Below are 27,032 nucleotides of genomic sequence, written 5' to 3' on the forward strand. Positions count from 1 at the left end.
CCCACCCACAATGTATGAAAGTTTTCATTTACCCTAATTCTTGCCAGTACCAAAGGTCATTACTCTTCTGATACGTCATTGCTGTCTGATTGATAGTTGACCAATGGTATCTTGTTGCTTTGATTTACATCTTACTGACCACATGTACACATGATCTTCTTTCATATGCTTATTGAAAAGCAGAAAAGCATAATGGTTTAAAGACTCTGGAGTCATTCCATCTGAGTTTGTGTCCTGGCTCAAGATGTGTGACCACCTATTGTATGACTTGGGCAAGTTACTTCATTCCTCTGAGCCCGTTTCCTTAGCTGAAAAACAGGGATATTATCTATTTCATAGGGTAAGTTGTGAGGATTAAAAGACATAATACTTGTAAAGTACCCGAAACTCTATCCAGCACATATCAAGTACTAAATAAATGGTTAGTGACTATTACTGTTGATCTTTTAGATTTCTTACCTATTGGGTGTTCTCTACTGGTGTGATTGTTTTGTAGTGATCAGTTTGTGGGAACTCTTTGTATATTAGCCATATTAATCTCAATCTGTCACTTATGTTGGAAATATTTCCTCCATCTATCATGCGTCTTTTATAGATACAAGATTTGTTTTCCCAAAATTTCTGTTTATGTAGTCAAATATGTCTGTAATTTCCTTTAGAGTTTATAGGTTTCCTGTTTTGCTTATGATCTCCCATCACAATATTATAAAAATAGTCTCCTAAAAATTCTTCAAGTATTTCATTTTAACATTTAAATTTGTAGTTCTTCTGGTATTTTGTGTGTGTGTGTGTGTGTGTGTGTGTGTGTGTGTGTATGATGTGAGGTAGGGATTTGATTGTTCTCCATGCACCTTACTGGAGCTCTATTTATGTAGTAGTTACACGTCAGATTTAATTTAGAAACTTCATGAAAAGAGAAATTTGGAAGAAAATATAGTATTTATAGCAGTAAGTAATTGGGTAGTTCTAAATATTAATGGATTTTTTTTTTCTCTTAATGGACTCTTCCCCTTCTTTTTTCACATGAAATATTACAGGAAACTCCAACATACAAAATTGGCTATTACTGTTTGACATGGTGAAAGATAACAAAGTAACAAAGTTGAGTAAGATAATGAAGAGCCTTGTAAACAAGGATAAAGTTTTATAATAAAAGTTTAGATTTTATTCTGAAATAATGGGGGGAACAATTAAAAGATTTTAGACAGAGGAGTGACACAATCAGCTCTGCAAAGAATGGACTGAAGTATGACGGGCATCACACAAGTCCTAGCAACAGATACTGTTCCCTTGGACAAGGGTGACAGAAATGGAGATGGTTTTGGGGTATATTTACATGACACACCAAGAGAATTTAATGACTAATAGAGATGTCTGGGGTGAGAAAGAAGAGAGGGAAATGTCAAGAATAACGCCCATGTTCTGGTTTGAGAAACAGGGTGGAGGATAGTGCCATTTATCAAGAAAAGGAAACAGTGGAAGAAGAGCAGATTTTGAGGGGAAAATGGTGGGGTTAGTGTAAGTTATCTGTGTTAATTAAGTGGGGGAATATCCAGATAACAGGTGGTCATTCAGATCTGGAGCTCAGGATATATGCCTGGGCTTAAGATAGGAATCTGGAAGTTATCAACATACAGTTGGAAACCACAAAGCCATGGAACTGGATGAGATTTTTCAGAGCATCTATAGGGCAAGAAGGCCTAAGACATAGGAGGGATACTGATTCAGTTGGGGTGCTCTGACTGTAAGCAAAAAAAAATCAACTCTGGCTACTGGGCCTCTGCATATGGTTGTACAGGGGATACCTTGTGCAGCCGTAAGTAATTTATTGGAAGGATATGAGGAAGTTCACAAAAATTAGAGAAGCTTAACATTCAAGAAAATCAGGAACCTGGGCAACTGAGGAAATCTCAGTAACAGGAACTTACACGCCTCTTATGTATTACCTTCTGGCAGCATGAGAGAGGGCTAGCTTTCTGAAGGAAAGGTGAGGTGCTACTCTCAAAAAAGGGGGAAAAATAGAGTAGGTAAATGCAGCTGTCTGCTGTTCTATCCCTTGGCTGCCCAGTACATGCATTCTTTAAGAACAATTTTATAAATGACTCCATTCAACATACTGTAGAAAATGAATTCATCTTCTCCCCAGGGGAGATAACCTAAAATAATTTCCAGTGTCAAGTCTAGATTTCTGGGTGATAGTCATTCTTCTCTAGATCTTAACCCCCTGTCTTGACAATCTACAACTTATGGATTTACTGTTGGATTTACCAACACACCCATATATATTAGTCTGGGGACACTGCCAGCAGAATAGCTCAGTTCCAATGGAGGGGAAGTCTGACTGGGCTAACTTGGATCATGCTCAAACTTCAGCCAGGAAATATGAGCGGTAAAGTACTGAAATGGAGAGAAAGGAGAGGGATAAAAAGGTAAGCTAGGAAATATGGGTAGAGGCTATATAGATCTTATTTCCACAAGTCACAGGGCTGGAGCTGGTAGTTGTCCCTTGGTATGCATGGGGGACTGGTTTTAGGACCCCAGTGGACACCGAAATCTGAGGATGCTTAAGTCCCTTATATAAAATGGCATACCACAGTTGGCCCCCTCTATCTGTGGGTTCCACATCCCCAGATTCAGCTATGGATTTTGATCCACGTTGGTTGAATCCAGGTGCAGAACCTGTGGTTATGGAGAGCCGACTGTGCTTATCTCTTTCTCCTTCACTATACACTATATGTCTTCTTTAGCCAAAGGTATTTGACTAATGGGAACACCCAAACTTTTATTCCTAAAGTATTTGGGGGTTGAAATTTTCCAAGTCTTTTGAATCTTCCCAGATATCAGTGCTCCATAAGTCAGTCTCTTTTCTGATTGCCTTAATTTTCACAAAAGATCTTACCAATGCAGCAAATTCAATCAGCATCATAATTCTGCAACTTGTGGAATCAATCTCCAAGTTCTATTGCAATAATTTACAATTATACATTCCTAACTCAATGGTCTTGGCCTTCCTTATCCACTTCAAATTGTCCTATTGTCAACAGCTAACTGGTTATCCAAATGTTGCCTCAATAGGTACATGATTCCAAATGACAAGGGGGAGCATCTTTACTAGCTGTTTTGCCATTGCAAATTGCTCATTGTCCTCCTACCCCCACACAGAGGAAGTGTTCCTGCTGCCTTTCAGTCTCAGTGCAGTAATCAATTCCAGATCCCCCATGTTCCTGAGGGTTTGACGCCTACTATTTAACTGTTAAAGCAACAGAAACCAGTCATTTGGTTGCAAGCAAGAGAAACCCACTTTGGCTGACAAATAAAAAGGGAACACAACGAAGATATATGGTGGTCTGAGAAACAAAGGAAAATCTGGATAACTAGGCCTTGACAACAGAAACTAGGGCACCTTTGGGGATGTCATTGCATGAACTCTTATATGGTTTCCTTGGGACACTACCATCAGAAGGACTCAGCTCCTATAATTTTGTGTCACCTCTCTCAAGACTCAAAGTCCTGGTGGGAGGGGAATTTAGACTGTACAAGCTTGGATCATACAATCCAACCTGTCAGCCAGGGAGCATGATGCAAGAATACTGTCATTTATGGTATTCCCACAGAATGGGAAGGAGTAGCATTCCAAAGGAAAAGTGGAGATCTATCACTAAAAAAATGGGGAAATGATTTTGGGGGGGAGACAAAAATCAATGGATGTCTGCTATGCCAATATTTAAATGAGAAGAACTAAACCTACAATGGAGCAACAGCCAGGAAGGTAGGAAGAAAATTACACTTGAAGAGTATGCCAAGATGCTGGTGGCAGTTGTTTGTGCTGCTGAAAGTTCAGATATGATGTTTATGTAATGGACTTAACAATAAAAGGCCACTATTGACCTTGACTGCAGCGAGATCAGAATACTCAAAGATTTCAAAGAAAATGAGACTTTTTCCTTCTCTCTGCCTAGTGTGAACCTGCAGTAGAGGTCTTAAAGAGATTAATGTTGGTTGAGAACTGGAAAAATCTTTCATGAACACTGAAACTATAAAGTTCATAAGCCAAATATGCTCAGACATTAAAAATTAAGGAAAAATTACTGAGCTCTGAAAGATGCAACAGTCTATCAGTTTGAGTACTGGATGAATATATTTATCTAAATATTCACAAATATAAAGGCAGGTCTTTAAAATTATTTAACAAAACAGGCTCAGTGTTGAGTAACTTGCCAAGGTCAAACAGTAAGCACTAAATTTAATTTTTAAAACTCTTTATTTTAAAATAAAGTTTAAAATAAAGTTTAATGTGAGTAGTGTAAAATATTCAAATACAGAAATGTATAAAGTCTCATGTAATCTACACTGTTTAAAGAAAGCCATTAATAGATTTTTCTATGCATTATGAACATAAACACATAAATTTTAAAATGAGTTCATAGTACACATTTTTCTAGCAATGGTTTGTTTCACTTAGTGAATCATGGCCATTTTTCCATGCCCATACACAATAAATGTATTTTATTTATTTTAACAGACATGTAGATTTTCTTATATGGCTGAACCATGTATTATGTAATCAATTCTTTGCTGATAGTTTTTCTTTGTATATTTTTCTACCATGTAATTAATTTTTATGCTTCTGTAATAACCTAAACATTGTCAGTTCCTGTTCCATTTTATATTCTGGATTGGAAAATAATTTCAGTGTGGCCTTGACCTGTAGTTTAGCATTTGGATCTGTCAAGTTTTGCTATTGGTAGATAGTAGTAATATTAGGACTCAATTTCAAGTAATAGAAACCCAACTCAAAGTAACTTAAGCAAAGAAGGGCATTTATTGGTTCACATAACTGAAAAGTCCAGGGGATATACTTGCTTCAGGCACGGTTGGATCCAGGGGCACAAACATTGTCATCAGGACTCAAGTCTCTCCAACATTTGGCTCTGCTTTCCTCTGTACTGGCTTCATTCTTTGACTGGCTCATTTGATATGGTGGGCCCTGTTGGTCTGAGCTTTTCATCCTACAGAGCTAAGCAACCTCAGTAGAGCTTCTGAGCTTCTCCTCCACAGTTCACTAAACTCTTAGGGTTGGGTATCACTGGACCAGCTTGAATCAAACGACCATTCCTGAACCAATCACTATGGCCAAGGAGATGGACTGTGCTGATTGATCAGGTCTGAATTACATGTCCACCCATGAAACCTAAGATTAGGTCAGATTGAACCACATGGACTGAAAAGAAGGAGAGGAGGTTCCAAGAAACATCAGGGAGTTGTTGCAAAGGGATGGAATTGATGCTGGTCAATCAAAAACAACTGATGTCAATAGTAAGACCAGATACTGAAAAAGTTTAATCTCTGCTCATAAAATTGTATGGTAACAGCTGGCATTGTTCCTTCCTTGACAATAAATGTATTCTGGAAAAAATCATGAGGAGTAAGTTTGTCTTCTAAAAATCATGAGGAGTAAGTTTGTCTTCTACTCAGGAGGCTTGTAATCCATTTGAATGGAATAATCATGTCCAATAGCACACTCTGGATGATACAATAGAGTTTCAATGTAAGTAAACTCAGTGGTCGTGAGTTTGAGAGCCCAACTGTCTTGCTGACATGAAGCAGGACAACCAGCCTCCCACTGGCAAATAGTTCTGTGACGCTCATCAAGTCAGTGGTAAATTTTAAGCTCAGTGGAAAAGTGTTCTTACGTTCCTTTAAGTCTTTTGCCAGGTTGAACTGGTACATTTCTGTGAGTACCGGCAAATCAGATTCATCTCTGTATTACCGTAGAACAGAGCAATGGACAGTGACTTCAATCTGCTCTGCTCTTTCAGATCTGGTAGAAAGGGTCCCAAGTGCTGAAAATGAGCTAATATATATAGGCATAGAGGCTGACTCTGCAGTTACAAAAAAAAAAAAAAAGCTGCTGGTCAAAGAGTATACAGCATGGTCCTTCCTGTTGTGAACATTAAGTCCTGGTGGGTGAGGTGCAGGCTGCTTCTGTTCAAAACCTCTTGGTGGAACTGGGTATAAGGTAGACCGAGATCAGCTATAGTCTTCTCAAGGACAGCCAGTCTGATTGCAGCAATATGTCAAAAAAGCAGGCAAGGGCTGTGTCAGGTAAATAGGCAAGTAAGGTACTTTCAGCAGGGCCAGCCATATCAATAGCCAGGCTATGATCTAGAAGAACAGGCAGTTTAATATCAAAACTCTGTACATTAGTTTTAACCCTGAGTATTCCAGGGTTAATCCACAGCATTTATTCTGGATACAATTTTCTGATCTTAAAGGGCCAGTCAGGTACAGCAACTTTCATTTTCCTGCTCATCTGCCCAAGAACTTTCAGCTCAGAAGGCTATCTCCTTAATCCAGACTTGAGGTTCTGTTTAGGAGTCTATGCTACATCTGGGAGTGATAGGGTTGGGAGAGCCAGGTTCATCAAGGTTGGCCCTACTTTCTTTGGTAATCAAGTCTCCATCTTCTGTAACTCAGCCCATCTCTGAGAATCATCTTATCAACAAGTCAAGGCCTCAGACTGGTTGAATGGTACTGCTGAAAGATGAGATCTGAGGCATGGAGATAGTAAGATACTAGGTTTGAGTTTTACGCTTTTTCCACCATCAATTCTTATACACAGTGTACATCAGACTCTTGAACAGATGATCATCTTTACCTTTAGTCCCTCATTTTGACAGGATTAAAGGGAATGACTGCCAGTGTAGATCAATGTCTTTTTCGGTCAAGTACAGGAGAAAAAGAAAATCGAGCTGACATTTTGAAGGCAATAGAAAATCTAAGCTTGTAGATAATTTCTTCTTTACAGATAACAGTTGTATATACAAGCAGGCCAGTCATCAGATTTTATTTGTTGAGGGTGAGCAGTATAGAGTAACCAGACTTAGGCCTTGTTTGATGATTTGTAGACTGACTCATAATCACAATTAGTCTAGAGGATAAGAGACAAAAGATATAAAGAAACATTTCCAACATTTAACCAGTGCATTCGTTAAAGTAGCTGAGGACAGCGGGCCCTTAAGTTGACTCTGAAGAAATGAGACTTTTCTCATGGCACAAATCAAAGTCTACTTGTTCTACATGATCTGGTCTGGGAGGAGTTCATGAATCAAATCCCTCCTGAACAGGTAAGTTGTCTTAATACCTGAGAGTATTTCATGACAAGGAATGAAGTCAGCCACTCTGATTCAGTGTAAAACAATAGTACTGAGACAGATGAAATTCCATGAAAACATCCACAAGGACAGGGGACTGTGGTCTTGTGACATTAGGAAGAAGCAGCAGGAAGCTCTTGAGTCTATTGATAAAATCTTTAGCTGCAGGCTTTGGAGATTTCAAGTCAGTCTACATTTCCAGCAAAAGGTAGATGATATGCAATTTGAGATGCCCACCAAGTAAGCTATCATGGCCTGGTCAAAAGGCCTACCTCCGCACATCATTAACATCAACAGCTGATGGTACCAGACATCAAAACACCCATCTTAAAATCTCTCTTGGCTGGAAGAAAATTTTCGAAATGGTCACATTTTAAATCACACAGATGAGAAAGGATGTTCAGAGATTGTCCCTTGTGGATCAGATATTACATGTAGTTAGAGCTGAGCATTCTTAATTTTGGAGGCTAGGCAGATGTGCCAGTGACTGAGGAATTGTTTTAGCGATTTTTCAAAGGTTATTAGCTCATTTATCCTGGAAAGAGCAGTTAAACTGAATAAAAACCAAGAAGTAGTGTAACTGCCACTGGCTGAGTGATAGTGACATAGTCTGAGAAGATGAATAATAACCAGGTACCCTTTTAGGTAATGTTGCCAGTCTTTGAATTCTGCTTTCAGTTTATCGTTATCCCTTGCACATGAAGTAGAGTACCATGGCTGAGGATGGGCGGTCCAATGTACAGTTGCTCTAATATGGCCTCAATGAGACATCAACTTCAGCATCAGCTTCAATACCTGGCACATGACTTCAAGGTCATGTATTTCAAGTACCACTAGAGCATCTGGTGTTTGTGAAAGAAGCTGGGTAAGGGGGTTTGTCAGTGTAGAGTATGTATGAATTGCTCTCTGGCTATATCAAATCCAGGAATCACTGGAAGTCCATCTGTAGGTAGAGGGCTATTACTCTAGGTCCATTTGATACCACTTTCGGCCCATATGACTACTCTGGGGGGCAAAGATATGCCCATCTTCTTGTACTTTTCTGAGTTTGCCCACGGTAGTATTCCTAAGAGTGTTCAGCATCAACTGAACATGGATGGTGTTGGGTAGAGGTACAGAACAGAATGCCATTCAGGTTGAACATACTGTTGTCTAGGGCAGTGGTTTTCAAACTGTGTTCTGAAGAATTCTAGTTGTTGTAAAGAAGTCTCCTTAGGTGTCACCATGGTGGTAAAGTAAGATGCTTGTGGCAGGTTTCAGGGCCCCCACTTCTGCTTCCTCCAGAGCAGCTTCACTTTTACTCTGGGCTTCCATAAAGTTTTCATTCAAAGGGCTTCATGGCCACAAAGCCTTTGGAAAACCAATGATCTAAGAATAAGTTGTTCACAAAATGCTGAAATACAAAAAATAGGTCACAGAAACCAGAAACTGTGTGAGCAAAGCCTGTGGTAAGCCAAGGTGTTTTCCTATTTATTCTTTCCCTAATGTGGGCCACATTACAAAATGAAGTTAACATTCAAGTCTGCTACAAATTCAGATTGTCTGAAATTGGGCTTGTAAGTGACTATCAGAGAACAAGGCTATTGGTTTTAAGTGACAATAGTGCTGGGGGTTTTGCAGTCAGCATACAGCTGCAAAATGCATTCATTTCTTTGTTAATATTATTTCAAAAATTCCCTGGCTGGATGACTTCTCTTCAAGTATTATTAAGATCTCAGTGGGCCACACTCAAATCCTAAGAAAATATCTCCTTCTCACCCCTCCTCCCCCTTTTCTCTATTCTCCTCCTCCCTTCCCTTCCCAGTCTCCTCACCCACCTGAGATGCAATTCCCTTAAACTAGATTTACAGCACAATTCTAAGGACAGAAAAGTATATTGCTGAATGTCATGGAATTCATCTAATTTTGTGGCAGAATTAACTCCCTCATCCCCATCCCATGTATCCCCACAAATCTTCTAGAGGTTCCTTTGACAGAAAATAAAGGTAACTGTCAAGATGTGGGGCTCTCAGATGAGGAAGACATACTAATTCAAGTAGTTATTGACAAGGCATAAAAAGGGGGGGGTTTCAAAGATGCTGTTTATTCCTGGGTCTCCAGGGTAATCTGTTGGCAGTCAGGAAGCACTGGCTATACTGCTTTAGAGCAGTTTTCCCATTCCACTAAAAGGAATGCTGCAAAAATAACTTTCTGTGCTTGATTAAACTTAGGACACACTGGACCAAACAGCTAAATGAGGCTCTTTACAGCAAGCCTTCTGAGATCCTTTAATACACTACACTGCATTATGAATCAGGGAAGGGGACACATTTACAGTATTTTACCACCTTACTGGACTACAGAAGCTCTATGATATATATTATATGTGTATATCAAATATATACATACACACACACATATATATGAACAGTACTGTTCTAAAAAAATTGATGGCTCATTCTATGTAAATATTAGTTTGGGGATAGAGGACCACAGGTAGATCTTGGTGTCCAGGAATATTAGTAAGAATTAAAAAAAAAAAAAAAAAAGACATGATATAAACAGGGATCTCCAATCAACTAGGCCATCTTTGGGAAGACCATGAAGATGGATGAAAGATCCAAAAGCACCTCTGTGTTTCATAATGGGTAATCTTGCTGTCAAATAAACATTTTCTTTGTTGACTGGACAGTCTACCACCATGGAAACAGTCTACTCCTAAACGTCAGAGATGCTGTATTGGAATTCTGGTCTAGGTACAGCTATCACAAGATTACATATATGACATCCTGACTGATTGAGGGCACCAGATCAGGAAGTTGGAAACTTTTCTGGGGTTCCCACTCTCCAGTTATTTTAACACTGGGTAAAACAGAGGCTAAGTTAATTCCAAGGAGAGAACTGGACTAGGAGTCAGAAGGCCTGGCCTCTACCACTTTGTAGCTGTGTCACCTTGGATAACCTTTTAAATTTCCATTTCCTCATTTGCAAAAAGGGATTATAATTTGTGTTATTTGATAATTGAGATTAATGCATGTAAAAGTGCTTTGAAACTGTAAAGTGCTATATAAACATAAGGGATTACCATATAGGTTCTACCTGGATGTATCAAGAGGCCTTTTCTGGAATCTGATTGGAGCTTTGTGAGATGCTGTTAGGTAAAGGGATTCCTTGGTAGAATTTCTTACATTTGTGTGAAAAGTTCTGGTTCCTGAGTAATCCCAAAGAAGATGCTGTGAGTTCACTGTGCCTTTGTTTTAATCCCAATGGGTCAGAATATCTGCTTGCTCATTCAGTAGGTTACTACACATTTGACATGGAAAAAGAATGGGGTCCAGATTAGATACTTCCTGAATTTCAATCATTTAAGATAGTGGGGCATGGTCCAATGTGGTTCTCAAAAAGATGTTGCCATTCTTCAGACAGTGCTGATAACTAAAAATCCCCTGGTCCAAATTTATTATGTGTCTCTGAAGGCTTTAACTGAAGAAACGAAATGCACACTCATGGAACAAACAGCCTTTGTTGTGATAAAATAGCTTCAGCTATTTGGCTTGAGGAGTTTGACTTCACTACAAAGGGCTGTGTTGAATCTCGGTAGAACAGGACAGGAGTGGAGGTGAAGGCCACATCATGATGATTTGCTGGATGCCTCCTGGGTCACAGTGGTCCACTGGAATGATGTCTTCTTCAGTAGTAAGGTGGTAGAATCACCATGGGCAAAAATCCAGGTACCAGATCTGTAGGCTGATGGAATAGCACAAAGGTGGTCAGACGGTCCAGGTGAACACTCGGCAACCAGGAGGCACAGGACTGGAGGGGAGAGGGACAAAACATATAAGATAACAAATGCTTGGAATTACAAAGAAAGGACTCTAACACTGGGATGGGGCTGCTGTCAGCACATCAGCTGCTTGACGGATACTAATTCTTGACAAGCATGGCTTAGAAGCTGACAGATGATAAATGGGGGAAAAAAGCCTTATGATTAACGATCAGTGATGATAAGAACAGAAAGAGTTCTCTGGTAAAGACTGTTTCCTGACTCTTGAGGACAAACTGTCTTGGGAAGCAGCAAATAGGAACTGCCCCAAGTCTCATACTTTGGGGTAGTAATTTGATTGTATTCAGGTTGCTGGGCAGTGGTTGGTGGAGAAAGAAGTGGCTCCAAAGGTGGTATGAGAACTGGATTTAATTTTATATACCAACACCAAAGCAAAGCAAAGGAGATACTGTTGTTCTTCCTTTCCAATGCCTTTCACAAATTGTCTTATGGTCTTGTATTTGTAAAAGCTATCCTTAATTACATTTTCATAAGATTCCATCCTGAGTGCAAGAGAATAAGGTACGCAGGGAATAAGGCCCTGGCCCTTGCACCCCTCTGTAATACCCTATGCAGCAGAGCAGTTTCTCTTTATATTTGAGGGCTCCCTAAGTCTTTTTTTTTTTTTTTGCGGTACGCGGGCCTCTCACTGTTGTGGCCTCTCCCATTGCGAAGCACAGGCTCTGGACATGCAGGCTCAGCGGCCATGGCTCACAGGCCCAGCTGCTCCGTGGCATGTGGGATCTTCCTGGACTGGGGCACGAACCCGTGTCCCCTGCATTGGCAGGCGGACTCCCAACCACCGCGCCACCAGGGAAGCCCCTCCCTAAGTCTTTTTAAAGTTAGAATTAAAAAATAATAAAGTATGAAATAAAGGAAGAGACATGGCCCAAAACTAGTGACTTTTTCCCTAATCAGGAGTAATTAGGTTATCACACAGCAACTAAGCAAACATTTATTGAGTGCTTATTCTGAGATCGCCTGTTCTCTAAATTCCTTCTTTTTACTAATGCTTCATCATATGTGGTAATGTCTGGGCAAAGATTCCCAAGACAAAGCCCTTGCTTTCACGGGGCTTGCTATCTGGAGAGAGCTAATGCATGCAAGAAAGGACTTTATAAGCTACTTGTATACAAATATAGATAAAAGATATATAACAGCACATTATAAAACTTAAAAAAGATCATTTCTGCCTAAAGTTAGGAAATTCATGAAGGAAAGAGCATCTGAGTTGGATACTGAATAAATGGCAGTTTTGATAGGTGAAGAAGCGGAGGAAGGCATTCCAGGGTAGAGAAGAGAGCACAAACAAAAGTGCAGAGATGGTAAAGAATAAGGCATTTTGGAAAATGGCAAGTACCGTAGTTCACTGTGGGTGGAGCATCGCCAGAGTTTGCACTGAGAGTGTGGCGAAAATTCAGGTCTCCGAATTCCCAGTAATAGCGCTGGTGGCAGTGTTTGCTCAGTCATTGTCTCTTTTCTCTAAGCGAGGAAAACAGTCCCCAAATTCAAAAATAAAAAAATCCAGCTCCCAAGTTCCTGTCACATCTTGATAATCTCTTCCAGGTCCCAGATCCAGTTCTTGAAAATCTGGAAATCTGGAGTCCACGCCGTGACTACACCGAAGGACATCTGTTCCAGCGAGAGCAGAACGCTGTAGTGAAACACTTTCAACCTCCTATCCTGGACAGCTCATGTTTTGTCACAGAATTTCAAGCTTTGAGTTCCAGTTGTTTTTTTCCTCCTTTCTCCTGAGGAAAGCATCTTATCACCACAGTCTTAAGATTCTTTTGAGGTACATCCAGATTTAATTACAAAAGAGCTAAAAGACCAACACATCTTTCTCCAAAACAGTCACTCCTCTGGAATTGAGATCCTTTGTCTTTGCCCTCTAGGTAAAGGTAATAGTCAATTGATTTTTTTCCCAGATGTTTGTATTAAATAGCAGAACCGGCTAACACCTAACAAACAAAACACTTAAGTGGGTTTGTGTTTGCTTGCTTAGAACTGTACCACTGGTAAGCACCACTCCACAAATTGAAAATGTTTGAAATCCAAGTGTTCAAACATTTCTATAGTGTTTGCTGGATAATGGCCTGGAATTTGATAAAAGCAGCTGACAATTAACAAAGAAGCAAAAACTGGCATTTTGGCCATCTTAGTAACACACTTGCAAGCAAAGAGAATACAAAGCAGGCCGGAAGCAGGGGGGAAAGGTAGGTTTGAAACACTTGCAATCTACTGATTTTGAGGTTCAGCAGACGTTCTAACAAAACTTTTCAGAGAATGTTAACCTTCAATTAATAAAGACAAACCCCCAAACATCTTCAGGAATTCCATGCCTGGTTCCGTTTGTTCCAGTCAGCCAGCTTGCTAAAAATCCACCTGCACCATTAATTAGCTGGACTTGGCAGCACCATTTAAAAATAAGCCTGCTCACTACCAACCACACAAACTAAGAATATAAAATAGGAGCAAGTAACGGATGGCAGCCATGGTCATGGAAAATGGTCAATGAAACAGAAAGGTAGTCAGGCACCAGAAAATAAAAAGTTGTTGGGCCAAAGATTAAACAGGCTTCTTGATACTAGAGAACACATCCACTCCTACTTTTAGCTGCTTTATATTGGGTGCCACTGTACCATATGCGTCAGCCACCTTTCAGGCAACCCATGGTGAAAAGACTCAGAATAGAAGCCAAGCAGTGGAGTGGTCTAACCCCGAATACCCACTATGCATAGAACAGCTCACATATCCCAGGGATTCAACAGGGGCTTCAAATTGGTTGTGATGGGTCCCGAATGACATCTAGGCCTCAGTTTCCTCCTTGTGGCAAGTGAATTGTGGTTCTTAACTATTCTGGGTCACAGCCCCCTCTGAAAACTTGCTGCCGATGGATCCTCATTCCCCTAAAATACATATTCCCACTAATTTTTGCACACGATTTCAGGGAATTTGGGAATATCCAACTCCAATCCAAGGTTCCCAGGTTCAAAATCCAAGGATTGGACAATTGCTAAGTTTTCTTACAACTCAAAACAAACAAAAAAGCCAACCATTACGAACAATAATCATCCCTTACATTCACCGACGCTTTATAGTTTACAAAGCGCTTTCAACCCCACAAACGTTGATAGAGGAGGAAACTGAGGCGCAGACAAATTACCAAGTGACTTGCCTAAGGTCACTCGGCCAGCTGGTGGCTAGGCCCGGAAGCAAACCCAGCTCTTCCGACTCCGGAGCTTGTCTCTCCACCCCGGAGCTGCCGCCAGAGCTCCCGCCCCTCACTAAGGCGGCATAAGGAGAAAAAGGCAAAGTAGGAAGCCCACCACCAACCATCCCCCGGCCCCCTCCTGCCCGCCCAACTGGGTCCTTGCAGGCCCCGAAGGGTGGCGCCAGGCCTCCAGGCCGGCCCCGGCCACCCCAGCTTCCCCGGCCGCGCCAAATCCCGCCGCCTCCCCGGGAGCGGGGCGGAGCAGCTGCCCGCCACCGCCGACCACCCGGACGACTCCTCGTCGAATCGCAAACGCATAGGCCGCCGCCCGAGTTCTGCGTACAAGAAGAAAGACGCGGCGCGAGCGCCAACGGCCACCGGGCGCGCGCCGCGGCGGCCGGGCCTGCGCCCCAAGAGCTGGATGCCAGAGCAGGAGAAAGAGCCGCCAACCGATCGCTCGATCGACCGCGCGCCCGCTCCTTCGCCCTACCAGACCGGGAAGGGGGGGAGGGCGCGCCAGGGCTTCTTCGAGTTAGGGGCCTGACTCCCCGGCGACGAGACAAGATGGCTCCTCCGGTCCGCGCCGCAGCTGCCGTCCCGGCTGCGTCGCTCGGCCCGCCCCCGGTACTGTTTCTTTAAATGGCGGAGAGGGTCAAGAAAGCAGGAAGAGAGGCGCGCGCACTCACGTGACAGGGGAGTGCCCGGCTAACAAAATCCGGTCACGTGGAGACACGCTACCCACCAATCAGGAGGCTTCGCATCAGGGCGGGGGCGGGAGGAGGGGCGGCTCTGTGATTGGCCGAGTGCGCCGCGGAGGCCTCGGGGGCTTGGGGCGTCGGGGAGTGCGCGAGGCGGCCCGGGTTGTGTGCACTGGCGGAGACAAAGCGGTGGCTGAGGTGGCAGAGGCGGCAGCGGCAGCGGCGGCGGAGCAGCCCTAAACGCCGAAGTTTGTGGTGCTGAGTCCAATCACCATCTCATCCAAAGCGGCGCGCGGGCGGCTGGTTTCGCGGCGGCGGCGGCAGCGGCGGAGGCGGAGGCGGCGGCAGCACATGGTTCCAAGAGCGCGCTGCGGTTGTTGGGTTCCAATTCCGTGGGGAGGGACAAAGGCAGCTGTGAGCGCCGGGCAACGCCCGGTCGGGTGGTGCGCTCGCCACTGTCCTCGATCCGGGCCTTGAAAGCTGGGACTAACTCCTCCGTGAGGAGGAGACCACGGGACCGAGGCCCAGTCAGGGCCTTAGAGGCTGAGGCCGGTGTCTGAGGGAAGTGGGGGAGGGGCGCGGCCCGCCTGAGTTAATTTGGGCGGGTCAATTCTGTGGCTACTTAGTGGGTCATTGTGAGGTAATTTGACCCACTACCCTGACGAAATTGGGGCACACAGCAAGCTAGGTTTGGTCCGGGCTTTGAAAACAGAAATCGGTCTTCAGCGCTTAGGAGATCTTTCAGTTAGGAGGTGGTGAAGCCGGAACTAACGCCATATGCACTTCATCAACATCGTGGTCACCAGTCTGGGGCTAATTTAAGGATCCTGGGATCATTGATGGCGAAGACATGGGTGGTTGTCCAGTTTTATGACTGAAGTTGCTAAATTTCCGGATTGGTAAATTTCCTCACAGGAAATTTAGAGGAACAACAACAAAAAAAGGCTCGAAGAACATGAAGATGGAGCAGTAATTGAAACACCAACTCCAGTATCATCTACTCAAGGACCAACCACATTCCACTCCGTGAACTGTCGCAAATTAACGCTGAAGCTCCTTAAGACTACACGTTTATGACGTAGTTCCAAGATATTACATCATAGTCATTGAGAAGATTAAAAAAAATGTAAAGGAGAAATCGATTTTTGTTTTAGACATCTTTTTGAATATATCTTGGTTAAATACTAGGTAACCTTGTTTAACTAAGGAGCACAGATTTACCAAACCTTTACTGGAAGGAATCCTGAAAAATCTGTTCCATTGTAAGCTTATAGTTCCCAGTTAGTGGGTAAAGAACTGGAGACCTCATTGCACTCATGGCTTTCACAAATTACAGCAGTCTGAATCGAGCTCAGCTAACGTTTGACTATCTACACACAAATTCGTAAGTATCCTATAGGTGCCACTGAGATCACTGATAACTCGTTGCTTGATATTAATATGGAAATCCTTTTCCCAGAAAATTTTGCATTTTTACTTTTTGGGATGTGTCACTGGATGAGTCTTGAACTCTTTATGGAAGAACTGAGATCAGTGAAATGTTTGTTGCTAATCCAGAAGAATATGATCTTCCTTTATTGGATCAAAATTTATTTGATCAAATGCAAGCTAGCTCCTTGAAGTCAGTATATTGAGTTGTTTCATTCAAGTGTTTGATAGGAATCCAACAAGTACTGTTCTTTGGATCGCCAAAAGTTGGACTATTCTAGTATCAACTCCTTCTTCTCTTTGGTGACAACAGCCAAAACAGTTGGCTTCTAACAAGTCTTTTCTTTCTAAGAAGGAAAAAAGAAAAAAAAAAGGAATGAAGACGTTTAAATGGCAACTTGTGAGAAGAAATTTTTTCCCCAGAAAACAGTTGGTTTTATTTTTCTGGGAAATTCATCCTCATCCACTGTAGTTTTTTATGCTAAGCAGGAAGTGATCACTTGGTTAAACCCGTGATTTAAATAGCCTTTCCCCAAAATGTATGCAAATCATTGGACACATACTGTGTTCATAGTTCTTGAGTTTGTGAGGAGATTACCATCACTCCACATTGGTCTGGAATGTTTTAGGGTTAATCCTTATGCCCACTCTTTTGGAAGTGATGCAGTGGGGGGTATAACTATTTAGTCCTTTAGTACATTCATTTGGCACTTTTGAGATGAAGGTAAGTATTTTCTCATTTTGGTACCTGGAGAGGTGGCGAGCAGCTAAATCAATGGCCCAGAGTTCAGAAGAACCACCTTCAGGGTTGAGAACATAGACTTCAGTTATCTAGTAATAGTACAATAACTTAGCCTTTTACGGGAAAGAACCACATATTTGTGATAACGTCTGTAATTTTTTTTTTTAATCCAAAATATGTTTATTGGGATGGTTTCCCATTCATCTTGATTCTGGGGGCTTTTAGTGCCGCTTCCGTCTGAAGGAGCATTCTTCCGTAAGCCTTGCTTTTCCTCCTGTAGGCTGACAGAGGACAGTAGAGTAGCCGACACACAAAACTACTGTTTGTGCATGGCTAAAGATGGTGATTTTTATAGCATCCTGGGCATTTCACGTCCATGAAATAGGAATTGAGGCTCTGCACCAGGTGCTTCGTCTTGTGTTTCCTCTTTTCTGGAGAGGGATGAAGGAGATCCTTTGTGAGAGGCATGATCTTGTGGGGAGGCCATCACTGTTGGAAAGGACGTCTGTAATTTTTTTGTTTGCTGTTTTTCCTATAGAGGAAATCAAAATTTTCTGAGTAGTGAAGCGAGTTGCCAAATGAGAACCTGGTTTTGTTTTGTTTAGGAAGATTCTTACTGAACTAGAGTGTTTAAGTAGGTATTGCAGAGTCACCTAGGTGAATTCTCAAGCTGTGGATAATGAATCTGAAATCCAGCTAGATAAGGTCTCTGATCAAAGGTTATACCCATCTAGCTCATAGTATAGCCAAGGGCAGTATCCTTTAGTATCCTTTTGTGTATTTGAACTGCCACGTTAAGAACAAGTAGTGGAAGGCCACTTAGATGTTCACAGATGCTTGTGTTTGTTAAATTCAGTTGTGAATTTTGGAATGAGGGGCCAAAACACTGATATTCTTGGAAGACCATAACGAGAGTTCAGAAACTAGGTTGTTCCAGCTTCCCCAAAGACTTTATTTGATGATAAAATGATAGTAACAACAGTTAATTGCTTCATGCCAGTCACTTTTAAACATGGTCTAAAGTAATCTTTATAGCAGCCCTACTGGAATAAGGGTTATTCCTATTTTGCATTTGAGGAGACTGAGGCTCAAAGAGATTAAGTTACATGCGAAAGGTTACACAGCTGCTAAGTGGCAGATGTAAGGCACCAAGATTGAAGGCAGTAAGATTTATCTGGCCACATGGTTAGTGCTTTTAACCATTAGGCAAGACCTCCTACTGTAGTCAGTTTTACTTTGTTTCCTTGTCTATACAGCAGAGGGTTTACTTACCACTTTAAAAGTCTTCAATTTTAGTTTATCTCGAACCTTTTATTTGAGGATTCTGGGATATTTCTCTGTATTTCTTTTGCTATTTTATAGTTTGTTAATAGAACAGAGCAAAGGCAAAGAATTGAACCTCAGTTGAGTCACTTGTTTGAAATTGGAGAATTTTCTGGGAATTTGACTTATCGTGTTGAATTGGAACCACTTGCTTGCATAAGCATTTTGAGGGTTGGATGTATCATTTTGGAAGCTCTGGAATTTATTACCTGGATCACACCTTAGAAGTTGTTTACTTCTGAATGTGTCCAGTCCTGCCAGAAGAAAATATGAACCCCCGAACACCTAGATAAGTTTTTGGTTTGTAGCCAATTTCAGGACCTTTCTTTATTGTGACTTGACTGGAAGTTCATTTCTAGAGGAAACAGATTTTTAATTTTCATAAAATGTGACTTGTTAATTGTAATGAAGGTAGATATATCTCCTCTGGGTTAAATGATGCAGTGTTACCTTTGGAGAAGGGAGGACTTGCCTTCTGCTTTATTCTAATTAAAAAAAAAAAAAACGACCATTTTAGGGTGTCTGACATCTACAATATTGCCATATTGAATTGTGAAAAAAGTGACCCTTTATCTCCCATTTAGCAGAGTCCAGGATAGAAATCAGTGTGGTGCAGTAAAAAGAGCATGGGCTTGGGAGCCAGCCGAACTTATGTTTGACTGCTTCCTGGCTGTGCCCTTGGGTAGGTCAACTTATCTGAGCCTCAGTTTCTTCATGTACAAAATGGGGCTAATCTGACAATGTTTATGAGAATTATGTAAAATAATGTTTATAAGGTAATTAGTTCCCATATGGTTCACAGTAAATATTGAATAAATGGTGACAGTTATTTGTTTTATTTATAATATTACCTCATATAAACCAAAAGTTGGTCAGTGTGGTAGCTACTTGCTGTTTGGTGGTAGTCATTAGGCAGATTAATTTTTAGTAAATTCTGGAGCATCTGTTGGAGATGATAAACCCCTGCCTTAAATTAAAAAATTTTTTTTGTGTTAGGTCTACAGTAACTGTTGATGGTTATTCTCTTGATTATATCAGCATTAAGGTTTGAAGCAGGCCTGGGAAATTCTAACATGAAGGTCTTAGGCTAATTTGCTTTAATATTGCATGTTGCTCATATGAAATGATTGAAGTTAGAATTAACTTCAGTCAATGAACTACTAAATGTAGTTTTATGCTGTTACTGCTCTTTGGTGATGGATTTTGTGACTGCTACTAAAATGTTCATGAGTAGTCAAGGGCCAGATACCAGATGTAGCGATGGTAGTGATGTTCCTTTGGCATAAGGGGCGTATCTTAAATCACTCTGTATGCAGTATTGCTAAGTGCTCTGATAGAGCAGGGTGCTTAAGTATAAGATGCCTGTTTTCTATGTCTCTTCGTGTCTGCACATTTAATAACTTATTATCTTGGCCATATATTTTTGGGTTGCTTTCTTGGTATGTGAAGTGAATGTAAAGGAACCTTTCATCTCTAGAGACCATATATCTTATAATTTATAATCCTGTTGAAATGTGGGTTCACACTCTGACTATGTTAAAGCCATTAGAATGTAAAATGGTTGCTCTAGAATTTTTATCTTTATTTTCTAGCAGTTAAGGCAATTAACTCTTAACAGCATATCCAAGAATTCAGCAGAAGCTATCACTGTGTGATGGGGTTATGGATAATCTATGGCTTTAAATTCAGGCTGAATATAAATAGACCATTTTCCTTACATAATGAGTAGATTTACACTTGAATTTGTCACTGGAAATGCTGAGCTGCAAAGTTATTTTGATCGTAGCACAAATGGTATAAAAGCCACAATCAGTTGAAAGTGAAAGAGGTTGTTAAAAATCTTTGTCTTTTTCCAGATGGTTGATCTTTCTTGGATCACATGCAAAGAATCTTTAGGTCTGTGAAGAAAATAATTTCCTTTGATACTTATACAGATATCTCTATCTCAACTGCCAGCTAGCAATGAGTACACCTCTTTGAATGTTATTTGAAAAAAAGGGGAGAGCTTACACAGTTGGTACGTTTTTGGTTCTTATGAATTTAAGAGATACTTAGAACTTTGGCTTTAGCATGTTAGTAGGATCAGTTATTCACTTGGAGGTTTGGAGAAGAATCCGAGTGTTGTCTCTGACCTTACCAACAGTTGTCACAAAAGGCTCCTTTTATGATGTGTCAGCACACATCACAAAAGCACCCCTTAGCTACATTTTAAAGTATCTGTTAACTTATCTGAAATATGTATTGTGGAACAGCATTGATACTGTGCGGAACAACGAAGACATTTGGAATGTTTTCTTTAGATTCTAAATGTACAAGACACTTTTCTAAGCATTGTGTAGAAAGCACTAAAAACTTAGCCAGAAGTGCTCTTTGTGCTTGCCCTTTTGAGATATTACTGAATTCTAAATGTCTTTAATTTTCATGTGAAACAATCAGAAATATGTATTGGTGAGAAGCAATTGCTGTTTCTGTTTTTGATTTCTTTGCCCTGATGGCAAAGGTATCAGAATTAGTTTTCCAGATTATTGATATTCACCATTGTCACTACCAAAGGCCAGATAATCCCAAAGATTTCTACATACAAATTGTAGTCTCATTCTTACTAAGATTGTACTCTTGTTTTTTTTCCAGGAGCTATATTTCTGATATTCCTTGACTTCAAGTACAAATTCTTTTTGAAATGAGAAATATTGCAGTAGAATTTGTTACTTTACATTTTAGCCTTCAAAATTAAAAAGAAAATTTAGGGGGCTTCCCTGGTGGCGCAGTGGTTGAGTCCACCTGCCAATGCAGGGGACACGGGTTCGTGCCCTGGTCCGGGAAGATCCCACATGCGGCAGAGAGGCTGGGCCCGTGAGCCATGGCCGCTGAGCCTGCGCGTCTGGAGCCTGTGCTCCGCAGCGGGAGAGGCCACAACAGTGAGAGGCCCCCTCTCACTGTTTTTTGCGTACCGCAAAAAAAAAAAAATAAAATAAAAAGAAAATTTAGAGTATAGAAAACTAATTCACTTTATAAGTTTCTTAGTCATTGCTTAGTCAGACAGGAAAATGATTGGTTGAAAGCTTGAAAACAAAGATTTACTTTTAACTTATATTACCATCATCAAATCACTTTAATTTTCCAGCTTATTTTCCCTATTTAATTAGTTGAAGTAATCAGAATATTTTTTTGTTTCTTCCATTGATAATTTGAAGAATTTAAGGTGATGATTTTAGAGACAAATTTTTTTTTAATGAGTTTGTCTTTTATTTATTTATTTAAATTAATTAATTTATTTTTGGCTGTGTTGGGTCTTCATTGCTGCCTACAGGCTTTCTCTAGTTGTGGCGAGCTGTGGTTACTCCTGGTTGTGGTGCGCGGGTTTCTCATTGCAGTGGCTTCTCTTGTTGTGGAGCAAGGATTCTAGGCACGTGGGTTTCAGTAGTTGTGGCTTGTGGGCTCTAGAGTGCAGGCTCAGTAGTTGTGGCGCATGGGCTTATTTGCTCCGTGACATGTGGCATCTTCCTGGACCAGGGCTTGAACCCGTGTCCCCTGCATTGGCAGGTGGATTCTGTTTTTTTTTTAATATTTTAAAAATTATTTTAAAATTTATTTATTTTTTAGCATCTTTATTGGAGTATAATTGCTTTACAGTGGTGTTAGTTTCTGCTGTATAACAGAGTGAATCAGCTATACATATACATATATCCCCATATCTCTTCCCTCTTGCGTCTCCCTCCCTCCCACCCTCCCTATCCCACCCCTCTAGGTGGTCACAAAGCACCGAGCTGATCTCCCTGTGCTATGCAGCTGCTTCCCACCAGCTATTGGTTTTACATTTGGTAGTGCATATATGTCTATGCCACTCCCTCAGTTTGTCCCAGCTTACCCTTCCCCCTCCCCGTGTTCTCAAGTCCATTCTCTAGTAGGTCTGTGTCTTTATTCCTGTCCTGCCCCTAGGTTCTTCATGACCTTTTTTTTTTTTTTTTTAGATTCCATATATATGTGTTAGCATACGGTATTTGTTTTTCTCTTTCTAACTGACTTCACTCTGTATGACAGACTTCAGGTGCATCCACCTCACTACAAATAACTCAGTTTCATTTCTTTTAAGGGCTGAGTAATATTCCACCATATATATGTGCCACATCTTCTTTATCCATTCATCTGTCGATGGACACTTAGGTTGCTTCCATGTCCTGGCTGTTGTAAATAGAGCTGCAGTGAACATTGTGGTACATGACTCCTTTTGAATTATGGTTTTCTCAGGGTATATGCCCAGTAGTCGGATTGCTGGGTTGTATGGTAGTGCTATTTTTAGTTTTTAAGGAACCTCCATACTGTTCTCCATAGTGGCTGTATCAATTTACATTCCCACCAACAGTGCAAGAGGGTTCCCTTTTCTCCACACCCTCTCCAGCATTTATTGTTTGTAGATTTTTGGTTGATGGCCATTCTCACTGGTGTGAGGTGATACCTCATTGTAATTTTGATTTGCATTTCTCTAATGATTAATGATGTTGAGCATCCTTTCATGTGTTTGTTGGCAATCTGTATATCTTCTTTGGAGAAATGTCTATGTAGGTCTTCTGCCCAGTTTTGGATTGGGTTGTTTGTTTTTTTGATACTGAGCTGCATGAGCTGCTTGTAAATTTTGGAGATTAATCCTTTGTCAGTGGCTCCATTTGCAAATATTTTCTCCCATTCTGAGGGTTGTCTTTTTGTCTTGTTTATGGTTTCCTTTGCTGTGCAAAAGCTTTTGAGTTTCATTAGGTCCCATTTGTTTATTTTTGTTTTTATTTCCATTTCTGTAGGAAGTGGGTCAAAAAGGATCTTGCTGTGATTTATGTCATAGAGTGTTCTGACAGGTGGATTCTTAACCACTGTGCCACCAGAGAAGCCCTTGGAGACACATTTTTAAAATAAAGATATGGATGTTTCTTGCAGGTGTTTTTCCTTGCAAAATTGTGGGGGGGGGTTTTCATGTAAAATAATTAAGAATTGGATTTTAGTCAGAAGAATTTGAGCTCTGTTAGGGGACTTGGAGATAAATTTTCTACATTTTGTTAATACATCATGGTACTGCCTTTGGATCAGCAGCAGATATATTCACTGATCTCATGGGGAAAAGTTCTTCCTAAAATTCCAAGAACTGGTAGTTTTAATTAAAAATTTGCATTTGTAAAAATTTGAAGATTTATTTGAGGAAAAACCAGTGTTCCTGGACACTTGAAATTTGGGTATTTATTTTATAAACAAGCGTTTTACAATTTGTTTTGAACAATATAGTAAGTGCTCATAGATCCTAGACACTGCTTATTTAGTATTGATATATTTCATTCTCAATTTTTAGAAATTTTCACTTTATCTATTGGCTGAAACTTTACATACAAAAAAATCAACTGGAATAACATGGTTATTTTTGAAAAATTGATGATGGTAATATGTGGGTTAATGCTTTTATATTTTCTTTAATCAAAAGTCAGAGTTTCAGGACTCCCCTGGAGGTCCAGTTGTTAAGTCTCCGTACTTCCACTGCAGGGGGCACAGGTTCCATCCCTGGTCAAGGAACTAGGGTCCCACATGCCACAAGGTGTGGCCAAAGAAGAAATATGTCAGAGTTTCTAGGTGGTTCTAGGTAGACACATCTACTTTTATATCTAACGAGGACTATTATGGGAAACAGCACAAATTAAAGAAGGTATAAATGGAGGAAGAAATGTAAGGAGACATCTTACATATAAACATCATCTTTATTGAGTTCTGAATAACATGGTAATTGTGAACTTATCCCACTCACATTTTGAGCAGCCTCCTAGAGGAGGAGATGACCATTGGCTACCCTCCTTGAAAGGGCTAACTTGAACAAGGGCCCTAGGAGGCCACACCAAGCCCTTATCCTCTTAGGATAAGGAGGAATTGTTTAAGAGTGTCTTGGATTCCTTTCTTTAATGTGGAGAAAGTTTTGTTTTTGGCCAAAATCAGGGAATGTCAAGAAATGGATTATTTTCTTTCTCCCCACTTTCAAATGGAGTATTTTTGCTTATAAATTGCACAAAACTGAATGGGTTTTCACCAGTAAATCACACAAAGGTATTGGTAAAGCTGAATGCTAGCAATTTGTCCTTTGAGAATTCTTAAGAGATATGCAGAAACTGACAGCTGGTTAAGGCAATGAAAAATGAAATATAGGCATTTTTCAGGGTAGAATACGAATAGTGAAAAACACTGTTTTAGAAGTAGTACACATAGGAATCTTTGAATGTTTTAGAGTGGGTTCCTCTACTCAAAATAGTAAGAATAAACATTTTTGAGTAGATAGCAGAACTTGACAGGTTAACACTAGAGGACTACTAGTGAGCTCTGGAAAGACTTGAATTGTGGGGAAATTTAAACTTCAGTAATGTAAATTGATGATGCAAATGACAATTTTAGGTTTTTTTTTCCCAAAAACTTTATTTTATAACCTTGACTTTTTATTAGGAATCATAATTTAATTCCATAATTCTTTTCCTGACTCTCAATATTTATCATTTCAGAACCACTCATGAATTCTTGTTTGGTGCTCTTGCTGAACTAGTTGATAATGCAAGGTATGTAGTCTTCAAGCATACAGTCTCTGCGTGAAAACTTTTTGGGTCGTGTGACCTTTGCTCTCTGAAGACTTGGGAGAAGGGCAATTCTGTTGCAAATGCGACTCATTCCTAAGAAGCCTCTTACCCAAAAAGTATCTTTAATAGCACATTAGTTGATACCTTAATTCATTCATTGCTGTGCTCCAGCCTAAAAATAGTGAATTTATGACCTCCAAAGCTACCTTCCCTTGTGTATTAGAGCAAGATAATTGTAGTGAAAAACAGGGAATTAAGATAAAAATTTAGTTAGCTAATTACTAGGACAGACAAGCTCTGTTTTAATTTGTGCTACCAGGACAGTACACTACCTAATGTCTTTAAAATTATGTCAGAGTTCTGTGTCTTCCCAAAATGTATAATCAGCCCTCTGTATCTGCAAGTTCTGCATCTGTGATTCAATGAACCATGATCGAAAGTATTTGAAAGTTCCAGAAAGTTCCAAAAAAGTAAAACTTGAATTTGTTGCATGCTGGCAACTATTTACATAGCATTTACATTGTATTAGTTATCATAAGTAGCTAGAGATGATTTTAAGTAGACGTGAGGATGTGCATAGGTTATATGCAAGTACTATACTATTTTATATAAGGGAGTTGAGCATCTGCAGATTTTGGTATTCCTGGGTGGTCCTGGAACCAATCCCCTGCAGATACGGAGGAGTGACTGTATTTTATTGTCAGATGACTCAGGTTGATCAAAGCATCTTCCATTGTTAGCAATTGTGCTTAGAAGCGCTAAGCACTTTTATTTAAGAAGCCTATAAATGTTACTGAGCAAGACTGAAAAGTTTGGGTTGGTTCAGAGATAAATAGCAAAGTCCAAATCAGAAGTCTTTTTATAATTATATCACTAAAATATTATCTCAGTCTTGTTTCTGAATGCAAACATAAAATTCAGACACGGCGTTTATTGACCAAGTGTTGATGACTAATGAAGGAAGAAGAGGATAAGAGTTGACAGGAGTACTTTCTAAACAGATCTCCAGTTAATGACATAATAATAATTATGTCTACCTATGTCCATGCTATAAACCTATACTATTATTACTTTTATTGTTATTATTCACTGGACTGCTTATGGAAGTGTGCTGGTTAACAAGTTGTTTAACTAGAAAGCTCCCATTTTCAATGTTTTCAATTGTTTCAATCCTGGTTGACTTATAATTTTTATATTCAATTTAAAAATGTTGTAGCTTAATGGAACTGTGTTTGAATTTCCCACTTGTTAGTTTAGTGAGACTGTAATGTGTTTTGTCAGACTGCTGTTTTGTATATCATACGGTGAACTGGAGATTGTCTGGGAATGTATGTTCCTGCTCATGCACACATTTTGCCAATCTTTTTTATTTTTGAAAATGTTTTTATGTCTTTGAGAATAGGCACATGTAGAGTTGTATGGATTTGAGTGGATTTTTCACATTTAAAACCAATGAAACTCTGTGTCTCATTTTCCTTGTCTACAGTTGGCAGAACTGGACTAGATTACTTTCAAGCCTTTATGGAAGACTTCATTGATAACTGAACTTTTATTTCAGCTGATGGCTGGAGTCTAATGGACTGTCCCAACTTCCTTTCAAGTTTAGGGAGGATCAGATTATGGGCTTATGAATCAGTCTGCTGACTATAGTGTGTATACCATGAGACCTGATTTTTCTTAGGCTTTGTGGCCAGTTGTTGTTTTCTTTTTTCTCAAATCTTGGTGAGAAGAAAAAATGGACAAGTTATTGGAACATTGTTTATGATTGCAATCAAATGAGTGATTGGAGTCATTTCCTAGTGTGTAAAAGAAATGTTCTTTTTTATCCTCTAAAAAAGGATAAAACATTTTTTAGATGTTTTTAAACATCTAAAAAATGTTCTTTTTAGATGTTTCACTGTGAAATTTTTATTAAAAAAGTGTATCTAGGTCCTGTGTATCCTGTGATTATTTTAAATAATTTGGAGCTCCAGAAGTGTTTCATAGACATGTAAGGAAAATTGTGTTACCAAATGTAAAAGTATATCTTTAATGTATATAGAATTTCTTTATGACTTCCTGAAGATAGATTCAAAATAGTA

At 40.1% G+C, this 27,032-nt stretch overlaps 2 protein-coding genes and 1 pseudogene across 7 annotated transcripts in view; 1 reads left to right on the top strand and 2 right to left on the bottom strand.

Moving 5' to 3' along the window:
• Positions 1–4,799: 4,799 nt before the first annotated feature.
• On the bottom strand, positions 4,800–15,662 carry TUG1 (taurine up-regulated 1). Its single transcript, XM_060310132.1, has 6 exons — positions 15,641–15,662; positions 15,141–15,411; positions 14,913–15,040; positions 12,317–14,704; positions 10,233–10,946; positions 4,800–8,547 (listed from the first exon to the last, which is right to left on the bottom strand). The coding sequence occupies exons 1-4, from the start codon at positions 15,660–15,662 to the stop codon at positions 14,244–14,246; spliced, it is 882 nt and encodes a 293-aa protein (XP_060166115.1). The 3' UTR covers positions 4,800–8,547; positions 10,233–10,946; positions 12,317–14,243.
• MORC2 (MORC family CW-type zinc finger 2) overlaps positions 14,975–27,032 on the top strand; it is a 41,595-nt gene continuing 29,537 nt past the window's right edge. For 2 of the 6 annotated variants that reach the window (XM_030860819.3, XM_030860824.2), the window contains exons 1-2: positions 14,976–16,252; positions 24,880–24,933. In XM_030860819.3, coding sequence (XP_030716679.1) covers positions 16,185–16,252; positions 24,880–24,933 — 122 coding nt within the window. In that variant the 5' untranslated portion in view covers positions 14,976–16,184. The other 4 variants (XM_060311145.2, XM_060311144.2, XM_030860823.3 and 1 more) reach the window with 4 other exon arrangements.
• Positions 17,260–17,506, bottom strand: LOC115855484 (small ribosomal subunit protein eS27-like; annotated as a pseudogene).

Source organism: Globicephala melas, chromosome 13, assembly GCF_963455315.2.
Source record: "Globicephala melas chromosome 13, mGloMel1.2, whole genome shotgun sequence".
Taxonomy (NCBI): Eukaryota; Metazoa; Chordata; class Mammalia; order Artiodactyla; family Delphinidae; genus Globicephala; species Globicephala melas.

What these genes read in the sequence shown, in the direction of transcription:
- TUG1 (XM_060310132.1), bottom strand. Translation starts at nt 15,662, where the DNA reads ATGTTGATGAAGTGCATATGGC. An exon ending in GCGCCGCTTTGGATGAGATG is followed by an intron (nt 15,041 to 15,140) that starts GTGATTGGACTC and finishes TGTCTCCGCCAG; the next exon opens with TGCACACAACCCGGGCCGCC. An exon ending in GATGCGAAGCCTCCTGATTG is followed by an intron (nt 14,705 to 14,912) that starts GTGGGTAGCGTG and finishes AGTCAGGCCCCT; the next exon opens with AACTCGAAGAAGCCCTGGCG.